Source organism: Pleurodeles waltl, chromosome 12 (assembly GCF_031143425.1).
Source record: "Pleurodeles waltl isolate 20211129_DDA chromosome 12, aPleWal1.hap1.20221129, whole genome shotgun sequence".
In the NCBI taxonomy this organism is placed as follows: Eukaryota; Metazoa; Chordata; class Amphibia; order Caudata; family Salamandridae; genus Pleurodeles; species Pleurodeles waltl.
In genome coordinates this window covers 37,085,015-37,103,925 of record NC_090451.1, presented here as the reverse complement: position 1 = coordinate 37,103,925, position 18,911 = coordinate 37,085,015, and the positions used below count along the sequence as shown (strand labels likewise).

General features: G+C 47.0%; 1 protein-coding gene across 6 annotated transcripts in view; it reads left to right on the top strand.

The window, feature by feature from the left end:
- Positions 1-18,911, top strand: part of GATAD2A (GATA zinc finger domain containing 2A) — a 268,346-nt gene that overhangs the window by 71,380 nt on the left and 178,055 nt on the right. For all 6 annotated transcript variants that reach the window (XM_069215732.1, XM_069215734.1, XM_069215733.1 and 3 more), the window contains one exon: positions 4,749-5,014. In XM_069215732.1, the coding sequence (XP_069071833.1) occupies positions 4,758-5,014 (257 nt within the window). In that variant the 5' untranslated portion in view covers positions 4,749-4,757. The remainder of the gene's footprint in view (positions 1-4,748; positions 5,015-18,911) is intronic.

Here is an 18,911-nt window from a genome sequence, read left to right as displayed (position 1 = left end):
CTGGGAACCTGGCTCCTTGGTAGGTTGTGGTTTAGGGAGGTGGGAACGTGGCTACTTAGTGCATTGTGGGGAGGGTGATGGAAACCTGCTACTTTGTGCATTGAGGTGAGGGTGATGTGCACCGGATTGCTTCATGCATCATGGGGTGATAGAAACCTGCCACTTGATGCGTCATTGTGAAGGGAGTTCGAAACCTGGTTACTTGGTGCATCGTGCTGAGCGCAGTGGGAACCTGGCTACTTGATGCATCATGGCTACTTGGTGCTCGTGGTGAGGGCAGTGGGAACCTGGCTACTTGATGCATCATGGTGAGAGAGGTGGGATCCTGGCTACTTGATGCTCGTGGTGAGGGCAGTGGGAACCTGGCTACTTGATGCATCATGGTGAGAGAGGTGGGATCCTGGCTACTTGGTGCTCGTGGTGAGGGCAGTGGGAACCTGGCTTCTTGGTGCGTCATGGTTTGTGCAGTGAGATCCCTGCTCCTTTGCGTGTTCTGGAGAATGCTCAAACGGGTCATTTGCATGTTAACCTGCCCGCTTTGCTCTCGTCCATATGTTGCCAGGGGACCCGTTCATTTTCTGATTCCATATGTCAAGTAGTTTGTCGGTATGACATTTATATGTGCAAATCACTTTAAACCCGTACGTAGTCTTTATAGGTCTTGCTCAGGGACAGGTGTCGACTAACGCACAGACACTGGATACCGTCGGTTATGAGTTCTGCATTAATACAAATGACTTGTGTGTGAATAAGTAGAACGGGTCGGTCCCGCGGTAATCAGAGGTCGGGCTTTAGTGATCCTTTTCCTTGTTTGTGCCTTTTCTCCCCTCACACACAGGTCCATGTGCAACACTGATCGATCACGGGGGAGGGACTTGGCAAAAACCTGTCTGAGGGGTCTTTGTTCTTTTGTTCCCCTAACTGCTGATGTAACCTCTGGCACTTGGTCTACCAGTGAGAATTAAACACCAGGGACGCCAGCCGAGTCCCAGCTTCATTGCAGCCCCCCAGGTTTCAAGATCCTAGGTTGGGCGTATCTGTCCACTTGGACATGGTGGGGTGTTCCACCACATGGGGTTAGCTTTTTTGTTTGTATTACAGATGCAGGGTAGGGCTTACTTTGCCTTGCTTGGCTGCATGACTGCGTCTGTCTGATATTTGTCTTTTTGTTGGTTTACTTTTAACACCTCAGTCATTTATTGGTTTCCCAAATGGCCTCTGGTTTACAATGGTGAAAAGGATGCCATGTTCGGTAGGAATTTTAGTTTCCTGGTTGCCACGCTTTTCTACATAACCCGTGTGCACACTGTAGTGGCTGCACTGCGCGCAATACACGCTGTTTGGCCATTTCATGCCAAGAGTACGTTAAATGGGATAAATAACCAGGGTTAGTTCCTGTAATGTACGAACTGTGTTCATTGGTGAACAGGACCTTAATGAGCTGGTTGTGTAACTGCAGCCAACACAATCTTCAGTGGCCTAGCACGGTTCATCACTAGCTTCTCCTCGAAAGCTGGCCCCTTCCGTCACTATCGAGGCACACAATCCCCACCCCTTAGTTGTGGAGTTGCAAGAAAGTTGTAATCGAAACAAATGCCTAGAAGTGTCTTCTGGGCGAGTGGCTGAAGGAATTGCTGCCTCAATGTAGTGGAGGACTGGACAGTATAATGGACTGGATCTCATTGTAGAATTTATTTTTTGGTTCTCTGTTAATTTGTTTTTATTATTGCTGTGTGCGCTCTAGAGTTGAAAAGGTCACTGATGCTCTACCAGTATGCTTAACGTAATATTCAGTGAATTTCCAAATGTGTTGGCTATCTATTGGCAACCAGGTGGCATGGAGTATACTACATTTCAAATTATGATTTAGTCAATGACACCTAGCATTTTTTTAATTGAATTTTTTTTAAACAAAATTGTGATGGCAAGTTTGTGTTGGTGTAGAAAAGATTTTAGGTGGGATGAATTTAGTAAACCTAACCATTGTGCATTGACGGAAGATTGACAGTCTCCATCTGCAAGGCTTCATAATTTAGTGGCATTTCCCGTATTTAATTTAAATATATATATATATATATATATATATATATATACATATATATATATATTTTTCTGATGAGATTTGGGGTGTTTGTAGTCACGTTTAAAAATAGATTTATTTCTGTCTTTTAGGGCTGCTTTAGCCCCCTTTACACAGGAGAGCTGGACAGGAGCGCGTCCAGTGCGGGAACCTTTGTTACTGTTTGCGTTCTTCTCAGAACTTGCAGGCCTTGCCAGCAAGCAGCGGGCGCTGTAGCTACATAGAAACCAAAAGGAGCCTTTGCAGTGGACCGTGTCCTTGAGCTTAGCAGGGGAGTCTGACATGACCATGAAGCCAATGGCTTCTCATCTGACTCGTTTTACCTCGTCTCCAGCGCTATACCAAAAAGAAAAGAAGCTGATATAGCTGTTTTGTGTGAGAGGATCTGTTACTGCAGTGATTCTTAACATGTGGTTCGGGGGTTGCAAGGGGTTCCGCAAAATTTACTCAGGGTGTCCCCAGTGCTTAAAAAATGAATTAATCTTAGATTAATAGTGTTGATAAAGAAGCAAACTTGAAAATGGCAAAACATTCTGTAAATGTGAAGGAATTTGAAATTGGAGGCAAAAAAATTGTTGGTATCCTCACATTTGATTTGTGGGAGCACACCAAAGAGAATATAGTATGGCCAATGAGTGGTCTCGATTGAATTTAGAAAAGCGCCTACTGTCCCATTAATTTTTTTTAAAATTATTTTTAAAAACGGGAATACATTTTTTTTATTTTTTATTATCATTTGTGTATTTGTTTGATGAAAGCTTGTTTCTGTATCCTTTGTTTTTGCTGTTCAAGTCGGAGCATTCTTAGACTGGGGTCCCTGGCATCCAGTAACGACTTATTGGGGATCCCTGGGTTCCTATGCAGATTCACTGGGTCCCCAGGTTCCAGTAACGATTAAATGAGGGTCCACATAAGTCAAAAGGTTAAGAACCACTCAGCTGTATCTTGAGCAAGATTGATGATTTGCTGAAGATGGCTTAAAATGAGTACGGTGTCAGTGGCTGAACCTATTAGAGTCCTCCCTCAGGGTTGTGCTTTGGTGACTTTGTGCAGTGCAGTTGGTGCGATTCACATGACAGCTGAGCTACCCACAAGACCCCAGGCACCTGGTCATAAAGCACGTGCCTGAATAACGTAACCTATTCGAATAATGTGTAAAAGGCACATTGGGTTAAAGAGTTTACGGCATCAAAATGTTCCCTCAATGGATAATTAGTATAACAAGGACCCTGGAAAATAAACTGGCTTCAGATGCATATGCGGAGCTATATCCACTAGAAAAATTTTTGTAACCGCGTACCAGTCGTTCTCATGCATCGTCTACTCTCTGAGGATTGTCCCATAGATAGTCTGTGCTCAGTGGATGGTCATTACTTTGCATTGTGTAAGCTCAGTGACGCATAGCTTCTATAGTGTGGCTGCTCTGTTAAGGACTGTCCCATACACTTGTCTTTGCTAAATGGCAGATCATTCCTTCTGCACTCTGTGCTCAGTGACTGTTCACTCCCATAATGTGGCTGCTCTGTTGAGGTCTGTCCCACAGACTTGTCAGTGAACGGTCATTCGCTTGGCCCTCTCTGTGCTCGGTAACTTTTCGGTCCCATGTCCTGGCTGCTCTCACATGTTACAACCATATATGAGCTAGCGTTTCTTTAGGGTGGAGGAAACCAGCTTTGGGTGACAAGGTGCATATCCGGTGTTCAGTTCATTGGCACAAGGAGGTTGGGGATGATGACTTGCAGGACTAATGGTGGACAGTCCAGAAGAGTTCTTTTGGTAGGCATATTGCCATTGAGTTGCATCTTTCACTGTGGCGGGTGAGGTTATGCTGCTTTCCTGAGTGTTAACTGCTGTTGTTGAGTGGCTCTAGATTTCTGCACTGCTATGTAGGCAAGAGTTATGTGGAGCCCTCGATGTGGTGCATTCACTGTAGATATGCGATTCCTGAATCTGATGTCTGCTGTCAAACGGAATGAACCATGTCTGTCTGCTCGAGTGTAGTGCTTCTGCACATTCAGTGTCTTCACGAGTGGTAACAACTTGGTCAAGGTGCTGTATTGCTGCTAAGTGCACCTGTGCTGTGTGTGGAGGAAAAGAATGACCACCTGTAAAGGAATCTGGCAGTGGCAGTATTACAAGTTTCGCACCCAACAACAGCATTCTCGGTGTCTGGCACCGAGGCACAGAAGGAAGGACACCTGCCTGCCTCATGTCAAGCAGATAGAGTATCCATTCCCTGAGTTTATCTCAGTATCCCTTGTTCACCTGCAAGCTTTCTGCTGTTACTTCAAATTAGCTTAGTTTTTTTAAGTGCTCTTTTGTCTAACTGCTTATTTGATGTGCATGTTTTACGTCTTCTTATTCCAGCATTCACATCTACATGAATCAAACTCTTTACTTTCATACTCCGTTTCAAAATTTAAGATTGTGTAAAATTCTGTACTAACCAACCAGTACAAGCACCATAGCGAAGATATTTAAGAAGCGGCCCCTCCAGTCCAATTGTTGTCCATCTGTCCCGCCCCGATCCGCAGCATTGAGATCCCAGTTGCAGCATACTCTGTGACGCTGTAACAGTGGTAGTTGGCACTATATTGGTTAATTTGGACAGTCTCTCTTCTGAAGTACAGTGTTCTGTTTTTGCTAATGCCTCATGTTTGCATCATAGACATCTATCATGACTGAGGAGGTGTGCCGGACAAGAAGTCAGAAGCGGGCTCTCGAGCTGGATCTCCCCTGTGATAATGTGGACAATAAGAAAATAAAAATGGAAAAGGAACTGATAGACCCCAAAAGTGGAGAGGAGCATTTCATTAAAACGGAAGTTGGAACAGTGAGATCGCTGGGACTATCGAGAAGTGGAGATTTAAACTCTTCGATGAAGACGGAAGTACTGACGGGAGATGAACCGGTGGACATGACGAGTTCAAAAAGGCAAGTTTATTGAGACTACTTTTCCAGCCTCTATATGACTGTACACAGATGGTGGTTCTGGGTTACTCACATTTTATCCTTGTCATTTTTTTGGTGGGGTGTTTATAGAAAAAAAATGGACTCATTTTGAATATTGGATGAAGGAAATTATGGATTTAAAGACTGAGAACATGAATTTAATGCTGGCAAAATGTTAGTCTGATTTTTCAGCCCAGTGTCTCAAGCTGTTTCTGGATTAGTCTCTGCTGATTTAAGAGAAAATTAAAATACTTTTCTGTTCACCCAGTAGCAACACATGCACCACCCTTAAGACGACCCATTAGTGGTAAGATATGATATACAAAAGTTAAAGTCCAGTTTATATATAATGTGTAATACTTTAGGGTACCTTTTAAAGTCAGAATTGGCTTATTTGTCCACAGACCTATAGTTAGGAGATTCTTTGAAATCTAAATAGTGGATGGGCTTTGATTCCGCCTGGAGGTGTGTTTCTCATTCATCTCATGATGTTGGCTATTTAGTGTATCGTTCCTCCATCTTTAGAGTGCTTGAACTTCAAAGTATAGAATCTATTTTACATCAAAAAAAGGCAATCCTCACTTGGTTCTTTCTCAGACATGCATTTTATAAAGAACCCAAGTACCACTGTTAAATATATCTGTTAATAATTGGGTCTCTAGTTGGCAGGGATATGCACGCTGTCCAGGTAGGGACGACAAACCTAGTCAGGGTAAGTCGCAAGCTAGATTATCCTGTGCTCACCCTCTGGTAGCTTGGCACAGAGCAGGCAGGCTTAACTTAAAAGGCAGTGTGTAAAGTATTTGTGCAATAACTCATACAGTAAGTGAAAACACAACAAAAAGTATGCCACACCACCAGTTTAGAAAAATAGATATTTATCTGAATAAAATAAATCCAAAACCACAAGAATCCAGTATGCACAAGTCAAGATGTCACTTTTTATAGGTTTAGGTAAGTCTTAATCTATAGGAATCAATGGTTGTATCTTTGTAGCACCAAATACCTGGGATGCGTAAAAAAATTATGATGCAGAGGGCCTCGGAGGGTGTGATGCATCAGTTTTTCTGGTGTGGTGGAGGTGATACATCGATCCCTTGGTGCGCAGCCATACCTTCTCGGTGCAGGGATTTTGACGCCCAGGGATGATGCATGGAAAATCCACAACGCGTGGGTGGAGGGTGGGGGGTGGGGGGGGGGTGGGGGGTTTGAGGGAATTGCTGAATTGTCAACCGAATTGACACAGCACCCAAATACACCCCACCCCACCCCACCCCACCCCCAACACGATGTGGATTTTCCATGCAAGACAGTCACTGCATCTAACTTTGCATGTGTTGCATCGATTTTACAAAACTGGATTTTCTCTCTCTGGTGAAGTCTTTGATGGCCTTGAGACTTCTTAACAGGAGATCACTTGTGGGGGAAGGCAGATTCTTTCCAGCAGTGTCAGAACAGCAGGCAGCACGGCAACCAGCAGGAGTGCAGCCCTTCCAGAAAAGCAGTCCTTTGGACAGCACAGCAGTCCTTTTGACAGAGTCCAGTTGTAGGTCCAGAAGTGTCTGATTTTAAGGGGTTCCAGAGCCCGTGTACATGCCCTTTGAAGTGGAGGAAAACTTAGGAGTGATTTTGAAGTGCACCAGTTGCTCCCTCAACCCAGACCTGTCTGCCTGGAGATCTCTGGGGGATTTATCAGTCCTTTGTGTGGGATTAGGCCACTAGCCTTTGAAGTGTAAGTGAGAGCCCCTCCACCCTTCCTGCCCAGGAAGACCCATCAGTATGCAGGTGCAGCTGAGTGTCTTGTGTTTATGGCTTTCTAGGTGGAATGCACAAGGGAAGCTGTCAACCAGCACAGACCACATGTGGATTGTAGACAGGCTGCAGGGCACTGAGAGCAGTAAGTGCTGAAAAATGCCTACTTTCTAGAAGTGGCATTTCTATAATAATGTTGAGTCCAACTTCACCAGTAAATAGGATTTCTCAATACCATTTTCACAATACCAAACATGAAATGCCACTCATTTCAGGTCAAAAATCAACACTTAAAAGTATATAAGGGAATTTCCAATGCTGGCCTGTGAGAAGAGCACGATTCACAATAGTGAAAAACGACTTTGGGTGTTTCTTACTACCAGTAAATTTAAAACTTACAGGTACATGTCCTGCCTTTTCCTTACATAGCACCCTGTGCTATGTGGTGACTTAAATGAAAGAACATGTGTTCTGGGCTTGGCAATAGGTTTTATATGCAAAGTTGGGGTGGCAGTGAGACAGGCCTGAGACATGTTTACAGTGCTACTTCAGTTGCGTGCCCACTAGAAGCATTTAATTTACCGTTCCAATGTATATGGTATACCGCTACAAGGGGCTTACAGGTAAATTAAATATGTCTATCATGGATACACCAATGTTAACATGTTTTAGGGGAGAAGCCTATGCACTTTAGCACTGATTAGCAGTGTTAAAGTGCTCAGAGTCCTAAGGCCTACAAAAAGATACAGCAACAAAACTGGAGGTAAGGGCATAAAGTCTGGGGTAGGACCACCCTATGGATGACGGGTCTAACGTCCACAGCATCTGAGTATGCTTCAAAAACAGACTTGTTGGCTTTGACTTTGTGCATAAGATCAAGCAGTTCAATGATGTGGAAAACATTGGACTCTGAGGGCCCTATCGCAGTAGTGCCCCATCGGTGCCGCAGGTGTGTACTTCTGCTTTCTATGTTCCGGGGACAATTTGGATGCTTCTGCTGCCCTTCTGTAATCCAGATCATCCGGCGCACATGTAGCACAGGTGCGATCTCAAAGTTGTGTTCCCTCATTTGCATGGTAACTTTACCGCATGCCAACGAGGGAACACTTTGAGCCACGCCGTAGACACGGGCGCTCACTCAAAACTCAAAGGAGCATTTAGGTAGCACATTCACTGTACACCACAAAGAAGTGGCACAGTTAGTCTGCTGTTGAAAAATGGGTTACCATGGACACCTCCTAGGCATCGTACTGCAGGCTGCTGTAGTCCTCTCTGTGCTCACCTTCAGGGGTATGTCGTTAGAGCCTGCAAAGGGGAAGGGTGGACAGTCTACTTCAAACATGAGGTCCGCCTTTCAATGATGTGCTGCCGACAGGGCAAGCACGACTTTGCATGCATATGCTTTTGAGAATGTGTATGCGTGCAGCATTTGCAGATCAGTCAGATTTGTAGCTTGGGTCACTTGATGTTGCTTTTTGAGAAAAGCCAGGATTGGTTGGTTTTCTTTGGGATTGTTAATGTTTTAAATGCTGTTCAGCAGTTTCACAGATTGCATGTCAGTGTTGAGATGGAGCTTTCACAGGTGTTGTGCAAGAAGTTATTTGCTCCAGTGCAAATATTCCACAGTTGTCTTGTTGCTTCTCTGTATGACTGTACAACATTGCATAAAGGGGAAGAAAAAAAAAAACAGAGGTTAATCGCCTAATGTACACTCCGGCTTCTAACTTTGCCCCTTCTGCATAATATGTGCGTTCTATAAACTGTTGCTGCTGTTTGCTATAGAAACCTTCACCTTCCTTTCCAAAATCATGTTCTAGTTTTCTGTAGGTGAAAATTGATTTTTTTGTTTATTTTCTATGTGATAGAGCAATCTTTAGGAGCATTGAACATTTAGTGATGTAGACTGTAACTGCCAGTCTGTCAAAGCGTGTATCGCACGTCACACCGAACTAGAGCCTTAATCAGGGGGAATCCAGTCCACAATGAAGGAATGCTAAAATGGATCTCTGGGTCTCCATTGTACCTTTGTTAAAACATGCAAAGCCTCACCTATTTGCTGCATGCAGACCCTCCTCCTCCACTACCACAAAAAGCTTTTCTAAACAATTTGTGAAACCATTGACACATAGCGGGCTTCAGCCTAAAAGTACTCCAGTCATAATTCCAAACTAGCTTCATTGAAGTTGGCACATTTAAAGGAGCAGGATTCTCTGTGGTGAAGTGTCCACTTAATTTCTATCTTGTTAACACTGTCCAGTTTTTCGATTCTCCTGTCCCTTCTGAGGAGGGTGAGTTGTTGATTAATTTTCGGTATAACCACGATTAGAAGGGATAGTAGCTCTATATATATATTTTTAAACCTTGGTTTAATGGCTGTTTTGTCTCACTCCATCAATTTTGAATATGCTTCTGTAAGATTTTGTTTCAGTTGTTCATTTCTCTGGTTGGTGCTAGCTGCTGAGTGACTCAACATACGGTCTGGCGACAGTCACAATAAAGTGATACCTCAATGAAGTTGTACCATTGCATGCCACACACCAAAAAGCCAGAGAACAGTCTCCATCTGTTTTCTCACCATTCAGATGTAAAAATATTTTTGTTTACTTGGGTTATCACATTTGGATCGCCCGGATTGAAGTCTTTTTGACGTGGCTACTATCGTGGACGGACATGTGACCATGGAGGCTGCATTGTGCTGCCTCGTAGTTCTCGACACATATGCTTCAGAGCTCTGTGCAGTGGTGGGGAAACCTTAAACCACTAGAAGAGGATATGTTGTTGACTTCCACCATTAAAGGAAGGGTTCCAAGTCTTGCTCCTCCGCCAAAGTATGTCCATTCTGGATTTTATGCTCTAGGGTGTATTCCTGACATCGGAGCTCACATTTGGACAAACTGTAGCCGTAGGCCCGGGTAAAACAAGTGAATGAAAAATATCTGCATACAAGTCTTCATCTGGTTCAATTCCACTCATAGAAAAGCAGCAGTCAAAATATGAGAAGACCTTGACGTCTGAATCATAGACCTGCCAACTCTGTTTTGTCCCGGTTTGGTGCCATGCTTTTTGCAAAAGCTGATAACTGAGCTTTTCTATGTAAGCCTCTGGTCATTGTTGAATCGATTCTGACACTGGCTGCTACAGCATCAGACGCTCAGATTTCTTAGGTCTGCTTAAAGATTTCATTTTGAATGTTGCCAAAAGCTACCCAAACATGGTTTGAAGATCTATTTGGTTCGGATTCAGCGGTTTCCTGAATCCTGTTGGGTGTAATGACCATGTTTCTTCCTCACGTTCACTCTGAGATGAGTCTACTAGTAGATAATACAAATGCGAACTAGCCACCTGGAAGCTAAGAAGTAGTTAAGTCCTTTGCAAGCATCCTAGGTAAGCCAACTGAGACCTATGCCTTCTAGCAGTTGTCTTCCGAGTAAAATATGGAGTTTGTGTGTAGAAATATTTGATCCCTTTGAGCAAATATGTGAGAAATTGCTACCTTTTAAGTTGGCAGACTCTGACTTTATTGGAAGTCTTGCCTCATTGAAACCCAGCCCTTGTCCATGCCATTTCACTCCTCAAAGCTCAGTTGGACTATCCTCTTCAGCCAAGGTGAAGCTAGATCATTTCCCGTCAGTTTAACCAAATGGGGAGTCCTGGGAAAAGATGATGCTGGCAGGAGTTTGCTGCTGACTGCTTCATGTTGCATACTGCCAACCTCTTGCATGTTGTTGAGATACTCAAAGGCATTATGAGAAATGGTGAATTTAGTCTTTCGCTTGGGATCCAATTTGTTTGGTGAATTGTATAGCCAGTCCCATAAAGATTTGCTGTCATCCAAAAATATGAGCTTCTGTTTTCTTGGCAGCTGTGTGGTATGTCATAGGTGTCCCATTTTGTCAAGTGGTTTAGGGAGAAAACAGAGTATTCACTTGAGCCATTTAAGCAGGGTTACGGTGCACTGTCTCTGGCAGCTCCCACAATGCAGTTCCACTGCATCATCCAAACTTAAAGGCAGTAGTAGTCACCCAAAGCAACAACCCTTCACAATATTTGAACTCTGTACAGTGAAGAACCAATGAATGGGAGATTACTGCACAACTGAACTTTTTGTCCCTTTCCACTGAGCTCTTCTGATTGCAAGATCAAAGTAGTCTCTCATTTATACAGTAGCCCCCAGCCGAAGCCCGATGTACTATTTTGCAAACCTCTTGATGACCTAGAGATTTTGATTGTTTTGGGGAGGCAATCCAAGGGGACTGGGACAATTTAGTGTTTCCTGGCCTCCAAGGAAGGAGGAGACTTCTACAGATTGTACTCCTGCGATTCCCAAATAAACACCGGAGGAAGTCAAAATTGAACACTCTGGATCTTGCATTCCTTTGATTTATAGTACTGGTAGATTTTCAAGGGCTCCGAAGTAATCACAATATGGAATTGTCACAGGATGTATTTAAGGTTTGTTGTCAGAGGACTCTTAAAATGTCACTTCCTTTACATTCTCCCATGCTTAGTTCCATGTTATTGAAGGTGTTTGAAAAGTGATGCCCCTTCCTATGACTGTTTTGAAATAGCGTGGTGTGCTGTATGCTTGTAGAAACGCAAAACAATGAGTTGGAACATCGGGCACCTACAGAAAAAGAGGGCATTGTGCGTCAGAGGGAGGAAGCTAGGCGATATTTTGAGCAGACCCATCCTGTTGGACACGGAAGTACTGCATTGGTATTTTATATTATAATATAATAAATTACAGCGCCTGATCATAGTCTGCATTGTGAGCTTCCTTAAACATATAAACGTTTCCCTAGTATCTTCCCAGAGATTTCACGAAGGTCACCTACTCCATCCAGTTTAACAAGCAAAGTTTTTGACCAAGTTTAACTGCGGGATTGGATTTGATTGCAGTAAGCCCAGGTTGTGTATGGACCTTCATAGGCAATGCTGACATACATTTTTCATTTTTCGGGAGGCCAGATTGTTAGAATGTTAACATCTAAGCCAGTTTGCTACACCAAATTTGCCACAATACCTGGCCTCTGATCTGGCTTAGTCTCCATTTCTCCATGCCTTGTCCCCAACCCGGTCTCTAGTCTCCTACCTGGCCCTACCTAGTTTTCACCTCTGCCAGGCTCCTTCCACCCTCTGATCTGTCTTGGTCTCTCCTGTCTAGTCTCTAGTCCCCTACCTGGTCTCTAGTCCCCTCCCTGGTCCTGTCTAGTCTCCTAGGCTCTGTCCTTCCCCCCGGCTTGGTATCTGCTGTCTCCCTTGTCCTGTCTATTCTCTGCCTCTCCCTTCTTAGCTTCTATCTCACACTGCCTAGTCTCCAGCTCTCCCTTGCCTCTAGTCCTCTTTGTTGCCCTGCCCAGTCTTTACCCTTTAGAGGATCACGGCTGCAATCGTGACCAGGTCTCTCCCACCTCCCAGCCTCCCAGCCCGATATGGAGTACAGCTCTTGGAAACGACAGGCGTGTGGTGCTGCAGTTGTATCCGGGCCGAGTCCTGCCTGCTGAGTAATGTCCTGGCCCGGTCTGTGCCCCTTCGGTCTCCCCTGGTCTGTTCCCCTCCGAGCCCCCTCCCAGGGCCTGTCCCTGCCGGCAGCCTTGGCTTGTTCTGTGCCAGGCTCGTGGCCAGCTCACCCGGCTGCCCCGCGCACTTCCCAGGCAGCTCCATTTTACTCTCGGCACCTTAACCCTCCCACGACGCAAAATGAAGGCAATGTGTCACCGACCGGTTGGAACTGGCTGTTGCCATGGCTTCCTCGTTGGAAGCAGCTGTGCTGGGTCACATGAGCAGGCAGAGGCCTGGCATCCTCACGTGACTGCCTGGTGGCCTGCTTGGCTTGCAGGAAGTTGGGTCCCTCGAGGGTATTTGATAAGTGACTGCTCGCCCCGGCTTCGGATCGCTTCTTGTGCTGGCTGCGGAAGTCCGATGCCGGTGCGGTGCAGGCACCGTTGTCCAGCCTCACCCCAGGGGATGAAGCTGGCAGAGGCAGGTGTTGTGCCCCCAACACCCGAAGCCTCAGTGGCCAGCCTCACCCTGAGCATCCCTTTCTGGGAGAGCAACAGCTCCCAGCACAGTGCATCCATCCCAGGGGATGAAGCTGGCCGAGGCAGGTGTTGTGCCCCCAACACCCGAAGCCTCAGTGGCCAGCCTCACCCTGAGCATCCCTTTCTGGGAGAGCAACAGCTCCCAGCACAGTGCATCCATCCCAGGGGATGAAGCTGGCAGAGGCAGGTGTTGTGCCCCCAACACCCGAAGCCTCAGTGGCCAGCCTCACCCTGAGCATCCCTTTCTGGGAGAGCAACAGCTCCCAGCACAGTGCATCCATCCCAGGGGATGAAGCTGGCAGAGGCAGGTGTTGTGCCCCCCCCCAACACCCGAAGCCTCAGTGGCCAGCCTCACCCTGAGCATCCCTTTCTGGGAGAGCAACAGCTCCCAGCACAGTGCATCCATCCCAGGGGATGAAGCTGGCAGAGGCAGGTGTTGTGCCCCCAACACCCGAAGCCTCAGTGGCCAGCCTCACCCTGAGCATCCCTTTCTGGGAGAGGCAACAGCTACCAGGAGTGCACCTTGGAGGCTAGAGCTGTCACACCTCTTTCCACCCCAAATCAGTGACCAGACTCACCTTGGACATCCCTTCTGGCAGAGACGACAGCTGCAGTAAAGCACCTTCAGAAATGGCTGGAGCTATGCCAGTCTTCCCACTCTGTCGCCAGCCTCATGTTGGGCGTCTCATTCTAGGCGAGTTAACTAGTACCAGCACTTCTTCGCCAGAGCCCGAAGCTAGAAGAGGCAGATGCTGTGCCCCACTCCACAACCCCCTCTCTGGCCAGACACCCCCTGGGCATCTCTTTCTGGAAGAGGCGACGGCTGTCAGGACACCACTTCCATCCCAGAGGATGGAGCTGGCAGAGGCTGGAGATCTGACCTCACCAGGTGCTAGTCTCACGTTGGGCATCCCTACTGGCAGAGGTAGCCGTTGGCAGTATGGGCCCCTCCAGGCCAGAGCCCGTGGCTGGAGCTGTGTCCCCCCCTCCCCACCCCCCCCCCCCCACCCCAAAAAAAAAGCAGCGGCCAGTCTATACTTGGGCAGTATAGCACCTTCACACTAAAATGCCCATCCCCCCGCGCCCCCCCCCCCCCCCCCCAAACCCTTCACTTCGATGGCCAGTCCCACCCTGGGACCCCCCCCCCCTAGAGAAGGCAGCTGGTACCAGGGTACCACAACCACCACACCGGAGCCCGAGGCTTGTGCTAAGCAAGGGGACCACAGCCTCGACTCTTCCCTGGCCAAGCCTGGCTCAGGGCTGGCCATGTCGGGAGAGTCCTCGGCTACCAGGAGAGTGTCTCCGCACCGCAGAGCCTGCCCGCCCTGACAAGGCCCCTGCCGGGACAGCCCCCACACCGGGGCACGAAGCGGGTGCTGTGCCAAGACTGCCCAGCATTGGCTCGCTCTTGGCCCAGTCCGGCTTCATGCATCACCCGATGCTCGAGGTGATTGCGTCTCACAACCGCGCATGAAGCGGGCAGAGGCTGGTGCCTTGCCACGCTGCCGGAGAGCGCCTGCACACTACATAACTATACTGGCAGAGGCCGCCCTTGTGCCAGGCCCAGTGTTCCCAGGCTGGGCTCGGGCGGCCCAGGCAGCGGGAGCCCGGAGGCCTCCACCCTTCTTACCGGAGCCAGCGCGTCCGTGCACACTGCACAGGCCCGGTGGGCAGCTCAAGCACCCCCTGTGCGTGAGCTGCGCCGGTACCCAGGGCGGGGGCACTGCTGTGAAGTAGGAGTGGGCAACACCAGCGCGTCGGGAGGGCTTCTAGCGTCCGCCCTTCCTTACACAGCTCGTGCCGCGCCCTTTGGGACATGCACTGTACACCCACTGCGGAGAGCAATGCCTCGCTTTAAGTAGCCACAGGAGCAAACCTAAAGGTTGGTTCCCCAACCAAACCCCGATAAAACAAATAAACAAAACTTGGGGCAGCTTGCTCGTACCTTTCCCGCGGGCCTTGGCTTCCCGTTAACCCTCCTCTTGCACTGGGGTTGTGCGCTCCTTGCACGAGACAGTAAAGCTGCGCTTGCTAAGAGACGTCGTAATTTGATTTTGAGGCAAGTGCTCCCCCTACAGGGGTTTTAGGAGTACAGCAGTAGTCCGAGATTGCTGGACTGTTTCGCAGTCACTATATGCCTCAAGTAACTATCTCGTGCTTTAAGGTAACTATAACTCTCGCCCCCGCCATGCGTGTTTTTTCCCAATCAAAAATGTACTGCAGATATTACATTGATATTATCAATGATGTTATCAAAGATGTCAGGAGTGCCGTAGTTTGTGGGTTAATTGGCAGTGCATGGCGAGGGTGAGAGTTAGTTACCTTAGGGCACAAGTTAGTTACTTGGTGAATTTGTATGGTTTTGTACTTTAAAAATGTGTGAGCCTAATTGTAATGGCCCTGCAACCTATGGGTTTTTAAAAAATGAATTTCTATGTTTAAAAAAAATCTATTTTCTATCATTCTTCTAATTTTTTTTTTTTTTTTTTAAACGTATAGTAATTTTTATTACTATACGTTAATCCAATCACCACCAGACCCTGAGGCCACCGTTCTATAAGCACCCAACCTTGCACTGTGCATGGCCTTCACCCATTCTCAGCAAAGGTTGCCCGCAAGACCTGGCCTGCAGCCAGACCCTGTAGTCAACCACCCAACCCCATGCCATGCATGGCCCTTTGGGCGTGTGCAACAGGAGTTGCCCGCTGCACCTCTAGGTGTGAGAATAGGTGTGAGAGGGTGTATCAGGGGTGAAAGTGTCTGGCTGTGAGGAACATACATCAGTGTTTTTAATGGGTGCATCAGTCTGTGAGTAGGTGCATGAGGGTGTCAGTGGGTCTGAGTGGGTGTGTCGGTCTGAGTCGGCCTGTGAGTGTGCGTAACTGAGTTAGTGCATGAGGGTCTGAGTGGGTTTGTGACTGGGTGCATGAGTGTCTGAATGGGTCTGTGACTGGGTGGGGGAGTGTTTGAGTGGGAGAAAGATAGAGAGAGGGGAAGGGATAGAGTTTTATAAGCTTAGATATGATATACTTTAAATATTTCTGGACCAATTGAAAAGAAAAATGTTTGTCATTTAAAGAGTAAGATCACCTTCCAGTATGAGCCTTAAACACTTGTAAGTTGGAGGGGGATGAGGAATAGGAGGCAAACAAGTCCAGCAGGACTTGAATTGAGCCCTCAACGCTCAGACTGAAAGTCTGTGACCTTTACACTGAGCCAATCCATTTTTTCTTTAAATTTAAAAACATTTTTTTAAAGCCCTTTATGGGTAATCTGTGACTGTGGGGGGAGCCCTCACAGACAAAACAGAAGGCAACCCTGATCACTGAATTTCTAGGGGGAGGCAGGGGATTGGCAGCCAATCAGATCTCAGCGCAAGAACAGGAGGGTTCGCCAACCCTTTACGTCCCTAGATATACAAATTTGGATTTCCTTAAATTTCTTAAACTACTGAACAGATTTACACCAAAAAACAAGCATTTGCAATGTAATGGGTCTCGCGTTTGTTCAAGTTAGAGCTATTAGCCCTGTAAATTCCTAACTGGACTTTTCTTGCCACATAAATTGAAACTGAAAAGTAAAATTAGTTGACCTAAGCCAGTCCCTTCAAAGCTCCACGGTGGCCATGAGCATGAGTGCGAAGGAGACACACAAATGGAAAAAAAAGTTCACTCGCAGTCAAACGTATCGTCAAACGTGCAGTTATCCGTGTAATTGGGTCGATGGCCAAAGCTGTAACAAATCTGCCCCAAGGAGGGATAAACGTAAAGCACTTAGCAATGATAACAATGTATTTTTGAAAGGCAAGCCAGTGAACGAGTGATGGTGATGGGTGTGCAGTGGGCGTGGTTAAAAGCCCACAGATAGATTACAACCCATCAGAGTGCTTGTGTGCTCGACCTAGAAAGGGCTCTTTCTGGAGCAAGAGCTACCTTTCGTCCAAATCTGGTGTAATTCCATCCAGTGGTTTTGGCAACATCACTGTAACATTTTTCCTATGGCAATTAACTTTGAAAATGCTCTAAATTTCACCCCACTTTATCTTGGCCCCTGCTTGACAGATCACCCGGAAACTTCTTGTTTGGCGTCGAGGACAACAAGTTTTCATGTTTATTTTGTCCTTGGGACAAGTAGGCCCCAACCCCCGCAGCACATACCCTGGGGCTGCGACTTTATAGGGACGGGAACTGTCTGCTGTTGAGGTTATAATATTTGTGTCCAAAGGTTAATGTAATTCAAACTTGTATTTATGGTTCATTAATGCAAAACCTTCATTAATAGGGTAAGGCGCTAAATAAATGTAAGGCCACACTGTAGTGACAGTGGTTCCAGTAAAAAAAAAAAGTGTTCACATTTGAAAAGTTTACTATGAGGCTACGTATAATACTCCCAGAATGCTCTCTGATTTAGATGCAAATGTTTGCAGAAGCTTGTAAACAAGATTGATAATTCTTTACTTTCAAAATAAAATATTCAGAAAAAAATGCAAGTAGGAAAAAAAACGTTTTGCTAAATTACTGTGAAATTGTAGGTTCAATGGCATCTGTCGCTGTAGATACGCATGTTTTGCATAGCTCGCCATCTGGTGTTGGGTCGGAGTGTTACAAGTTGTTTTTCTTCGAAGAAGTCTTTCGAGTCACGGGACCGAGTGACTCCTCCTTTTGTCTCCATTGCGCATGGGCGTCGACTCCATCTTCGATTGTTTTTTTTTCCGCCATCGGGTTCGGACGTGTTCCTTGTTTCGGAACGGAAAAACAGCTACATTTCGGAAGATTTTCGTCGGTATTGTTGCGTTCGGGATCGGCGTAGTTAGAATCAACACCGCATCGAAGATCGAAGAGCTCCGGAGCCCTTCGGGGTAGTTTTCGATCCCCCGTCGGGGCCTGCTCGGCCCGACCGCGTGTAGAAGAACACCAATGGAACGGACCCCGTTCCGTTTCTGTCCCAAATGCCACAACAAATACCCCTATACAGACCAACACTTGGTCTGTAACCTGTGCCTGTCACCTGAGCACAGTGAAGACACTTGCGTGGCCTGTCGTGCGTTCCGGTCCCGAAAAACACTCCGAGACCGTCGAGCCAGAAGACTTCAAATGGCGTCCACGCCGGCAGCCCACCGAGAGTTCGAGATACAAGAAGAGGAAGAAACCTTTTCGATACACGAATCAGACTCAGAGGAATTCGACGATCCACGAACCGTGAGTAAGACGTCGAAAACTACTCATAAGAAGATTGTCAAGGCCCAGGGGACGCCACTGCCACCAGGCCATGGCTCCACCCATAAATTCGGTGACCGACCGTCGGCACCGAAAAAGGCCCAAACAGTGCCGAGACCGTCCGACTCCGGTCGAGACACCGGCACGCAGCCTTCTCTGGGCCGAGAAAGTGCTGGAGACATACATCGACACCGAGATAGCGGTGTAGACACGGCTTGACGCCGAGACAGCGGCACCGACGAAGATCGACGCCGAGATGTTTCGACTCCGAAAAAGAAAAAAGTCACCTCGGAGCCGAAAAAAGATGCAGACAGGGTTTCGGTGCCAAAACAACCTGCAACCGACCCAGTTTCAGGCTCTTATACAGAAGAGCAATCAATGACCTCCCAAATGCGAAAGCATAGGTTTGAGGAAGACCTGCAATCCACCGATGTAGACCATACGCAGAAACGTATTTTTATACAGCAGAGGACAGGAAAGATAAGCACCCTTCCCCCTAGGAGAAAGAGAAGACTGGAATTTCAAACTGACCAAACACCACAAACAAAAATGGTGAAAAAGGTTACTCCGCCACCCTCTCCTCCACCTATAATTCACGTCTCACCAGCACAAACTCCATCACATTCCCCGGTTCACACCACCATGAGCCAAGGTGACCAGGATCAGGACGCATGGGACTTATACAACGCCCCTGTGTCAGATAACAGTCCGGAGGCATACCCTACAAAGCCATCACCACCAGAAGACAGTACTGCATATTCTCAGGTGGTGGCTAGAGCAGCACAATTCCACAATGTAAGCCTCCACTCAGAACAAGTCGAGGATGACTTTCTATTCAACACCCTCTCCGCCACCCACAGCTCCTACCAA